We start from the raw sequence: 3,762 nt of genomic DNA, 5'->3' as shown, positions 1-3,762 counted from the left end.
GGGAGGCTGAGGCAGGAGAATCACTTGAACCCAGGAGGCAGAGGTTGCAGTGAGCCAAGATGGTGCGTGCCACTGCACTCCAGCCTGGGTGACAGAGTGAGACTCTGTCTCAAAAATCATAAATAAATAAATAATAATAAAAGAACAGAGCCCCCACGGTGGCCCATACACATTGAAGGCCTCCTGCCCCGACAACACTTAGGTTTCCAGTGCACATCCACAGCACCAACTGTTGATAACCTGTTCCCACATCTGCACCCTGGAGGGTGGGCCTTTTGCTTGTTTTGCATCTCCAGACCAGCTCTGGCTTGGCCGATCCAGCAATTATCTCCGTTACTTGTTAGGCGGGACCATACTTTCTCCAAGGAAGTCTAAATGCTCTCCAAATTTGCCCCTTTTTTGGGGATTCTCCCTCAGTCCTAAAGTACCACATAGAGTTTCCTTTTATCTTTTTTTTTTTTTTTTTTTTTTTGAGACTGAGTTTCGCTCAGTCACCCAGGCTGGAGTGCAATAATATGAGCCAGCTCACGGCAACCTTCACCTACCAGGTTCAAGAGATTCTCCCGCCTCAGCCTCCTAAGTAGCTGGGATTACAGGCACCTGCCGTCATGCCTGGCTAATTTTTGTATTTTTTTTTTTTTTTTTTTTGAGACGGAGTCTCGCTCTTTCACCCAGGCTGGAGTGCAGTGGCGCGATCTCGGCTCACTGCAGGCTCTGCCCCCCAGGGTTCATGCCATTCTCCTGCCTCAGCCTCCCGCGTAGCTGGGACTACAGGCACCTGCCACTTCGCCCGGCTAATTTTTTGTATTTTTAGTAGAGACGGGTTTCACCATGTTAGCCAGGATGGTCTCGATCTCCTGACCTCGTGATCCGCCCGCCTCGGCCTCCCAAAGTGCTGGGATTACAGGCGTGAGCCACCGCACCCGGCCAATTTTTGTATTTTTAATAGAGATGGAGTTTCATCATGTTGGCCAGGCTGGTCTTGAACTCCTGACCTCACGTGATCCACCTGCTTCGGCCTCCCAAAGTACTGGGATTACAGGCGTGAGCCACCGAGCCTGGTTTTTGTTTTTCGTTTTTTTTTGTTTTTTGAGACATAGTCTCACTCTGTCACCCAGACTGGAGTGTAGTTGCATGATCTCGGTTCACTGCAATCTCCATCTCCTGGGTTCAAGTGATTCTCCTGCTTCAGCCTCCCAAGTAGCTGGGATTACAGGTGTATGCCACTGTGCCTGGCTAATTTTTGTATTTTTAGTAGAGACGGGGTTTCACCATGTTGGCCAGGCTGTTCTCGAACTCCTGACCTTGTGATCCACCTGCCTTGGCCTCCCAAAGTGCTGAGATTACAGGTGTGAGCCACCACGCCCAGCCTCCCCGGCTACCTTTTATCTTATACTTACTCTTTAATCACAATCTTTTTTTTTTTTTTTTTTTTTGAGACAGGGTCTCAGCCAGGCACCGTGGCTTACACTTGTCATCCCAGCTACTTGGGAGGCTGAGGCACAAGAATCGCTTGAACCCGGGAAGCAGAGGTTGCAGTGAGCCGAGATTGTGACACTGCACTCCAGCCTGGGCAAAAGGGTGGGACTCTGTTTTAAAAAAAAAAAAAAGAAGTAGGGTCTCATTCTGTTGCTCAGGCTCGAGTGCAGTGGTGCCATCGTAGCTTACTGCAGTCTCAACCTCCTGGCCTCAAATGATCCTCTTGTCTCAGCCTCCCGAGTAGCTGTGACCCACCCACCTTGGCCTTCCAAATTGCTGGGGTTACAGACGTGAGCCACTGTGCCCAGCCTATTTTTTTTTTTTTTTTTTTTTGAGACAGTTTTGCTCTTGTTGCCCCAGATGGAGTACAATGGCACGATCTCGGCTCACTGAAATCTCTGCCTCCCGGGTTCAAGATATTCTCCTGCCTCAGCCTCCTGAGTAGCTGGAATTACAGGCGTCGACCACCATGCCTGGCTAATTTCTTGTATTTTTAGTAGAGACAGGGTTTTACCATGTTGGCCAGGCTGCTGTCGAACTCCTGACCTCAGGTGATCCACTGTCCTCGGCCTCCCAGAGTGCTGGAATTACAGGCATGAGCTGCACCCAGCCAATTTTTTTTTTTTTTTTTTTTTTTTTAAAGAGACAGTTCTTGCTTAGTTTCCCAGGCTGGTCTCAAACTCCTGTCCTCAAGTGATCCTCCTGTCTTGGCCTCCCAAAGTGCTGAGATTGCAGGCAAGAACCACTGTGCTCAGCCTGGACACCATTTCTGATGCCTGGATATCATGCCCTTGTATGATTAATTTAAGCCTGTCTCCATTGATAATTTTGATTTCTTCCAGTTTTTCCTCTGCTAAACAATACAGTGTTAAACATCCTTGAACATACTTTTGTATTCATTTGTAGCAGAACCTCTACTAATCACTGTTTTGGTTATTTCCAGTTGTTTTGTTTGATTTCTAGCCACAAAATAACACTGGAATAAATTTCCTCATCTTTGTAGGGGTTTTTTTTTGTTTTGTTTTGTTTTTGTTTGTTTTTTTTTTAGAATTTAGCGTTTTTAGAATTTAGAAATTTTAGAATTTAGCGTTTTTGCTTTTAACGTTTCTTTTTGTGTTGGTCTTGAGCCAGCCCAGGGCAGTGTTGCTGCATATTGTATGGATGAAAGGCTGAAGGCTGCCTCCTCTTGCAGGCTGGCTTCTGAGATTACACCTTCTTCTCCTGCTACTCCTCCAAATCTATGACCCTTCAAGGTAAGAAGATGGTCCACGGGCAAGGGGTCTGGCTAGTCCAACCTGAAGAGAGGGGCTTCTGCCAAGCAAGTGTGCTGTGCTCCAGGCTGTGCATCAGGGTGACTTGACAGTGTCCCAGCTCTCTCTGAATCCTAGTTACTTCTGAAAGCCACAGTCACCACTTTTTCTTCCTTCTTTCCGTCCTTCCGTATGCCATTTACCTATCCATCCCCTAATCCACCCACTCACCCATCCACCCATCAGTCTACCTCCTGTTGGGTTATCTCTTCACCAGTCTCTCCAGCTCTCTTTAATTTCCCTCCCTCTCTCCCTCCCTCCCTCCCTTCCTTCCTTCCTTCTTTCCTTTTATTTGACATGGAGTTTCACTTTTGTTGCCCAGGCTGGAGTGTGATGGCGCGATCTTGGCTCACTGCAACCTCTGCCTCCCGGGTTCAAGCGATTCTCCTGCCTCAGCCTCCTGAGTAGCTGGGATTACAGGCATGCGCCGCCACACCTGGCTACTTTTTTGTATTTTTTGTAGAGATGGGGTTTCGCCATGTTGGCCAGGCTGGTCTTGAAGCCCTGACCTCAGGTGATCCACCTGCCTCGGCCTTCCAAAGTGTTGGGATTACAGGCGTGAGCCACTGTGCCCGGCCTTCTTTAATTTCACATTTATTTATCTACTCATCTTACATCTATCTACCCACTCACTCATTCATTCATTCATCCTTCTATACATTTGTCCCTCCCCCTACCTATCCACCATCCATCATTCATCCATTCATCTATGTATCCATTCATCCTCCCACCCACCCATCATTCCATCTTTCCATCTACCCATCTACCTACCCATCTACCCATCCATCCATGCAAGCATCCATCCATCCACTCATCCATCCACCCATTCATCTGTTCATCCATCCACATAGTCCTCCGTCCCTGTATCCATTTATCAGTCAATCCATCCATCTATCCATCTGTCCATCTACCCATCCATCCACCTATATCTATTCACCAGTCCATTTACATATCTATCCACCCATCTGCCCAT

General features: G+C 47.7%; 1 protein-coding gene across 1 annotated transcript in view; it reads left to right on the top strand.

The window, feature by feature from the left end:
- The first annotated feature begins 2,719 nt into the window (after positions 1-2,719).
- Positions 2,720-3,762, top strand: part of IQCN (IQ motif containing N) — a 14,438-nt gene continuing 13,395 nt past the window's right edge. The window contains 1 exon segment of the mRNA XM_032170141.1: positions 2,720-2,732. Within this exon segment, the coding sequence (XP_032026032.1) occupies positions 2,720-2,732 (13 nt within the window).

Source organism: Hylobates moloch, unplaced genomic scaffold (assembly GCF_009828535.3).
Source record: "Hylobates moloch isolate HMO894 unplaced genomic scaffold, HMol_V3 SCAFFOLD_12, whole genome shotgun sequence".
In the NCBI taxonomy this organism is placed as follows: Eukaryota; Metazoa; Chordata; class Mammalia; order Primates; family Hylobatidae; genus Hylobates; species Hylobates moloch.
Note: the sequence above shows the minus strand (reverse complement) of the source record. Positions and strands in the feature narration are given on the sequence as shown.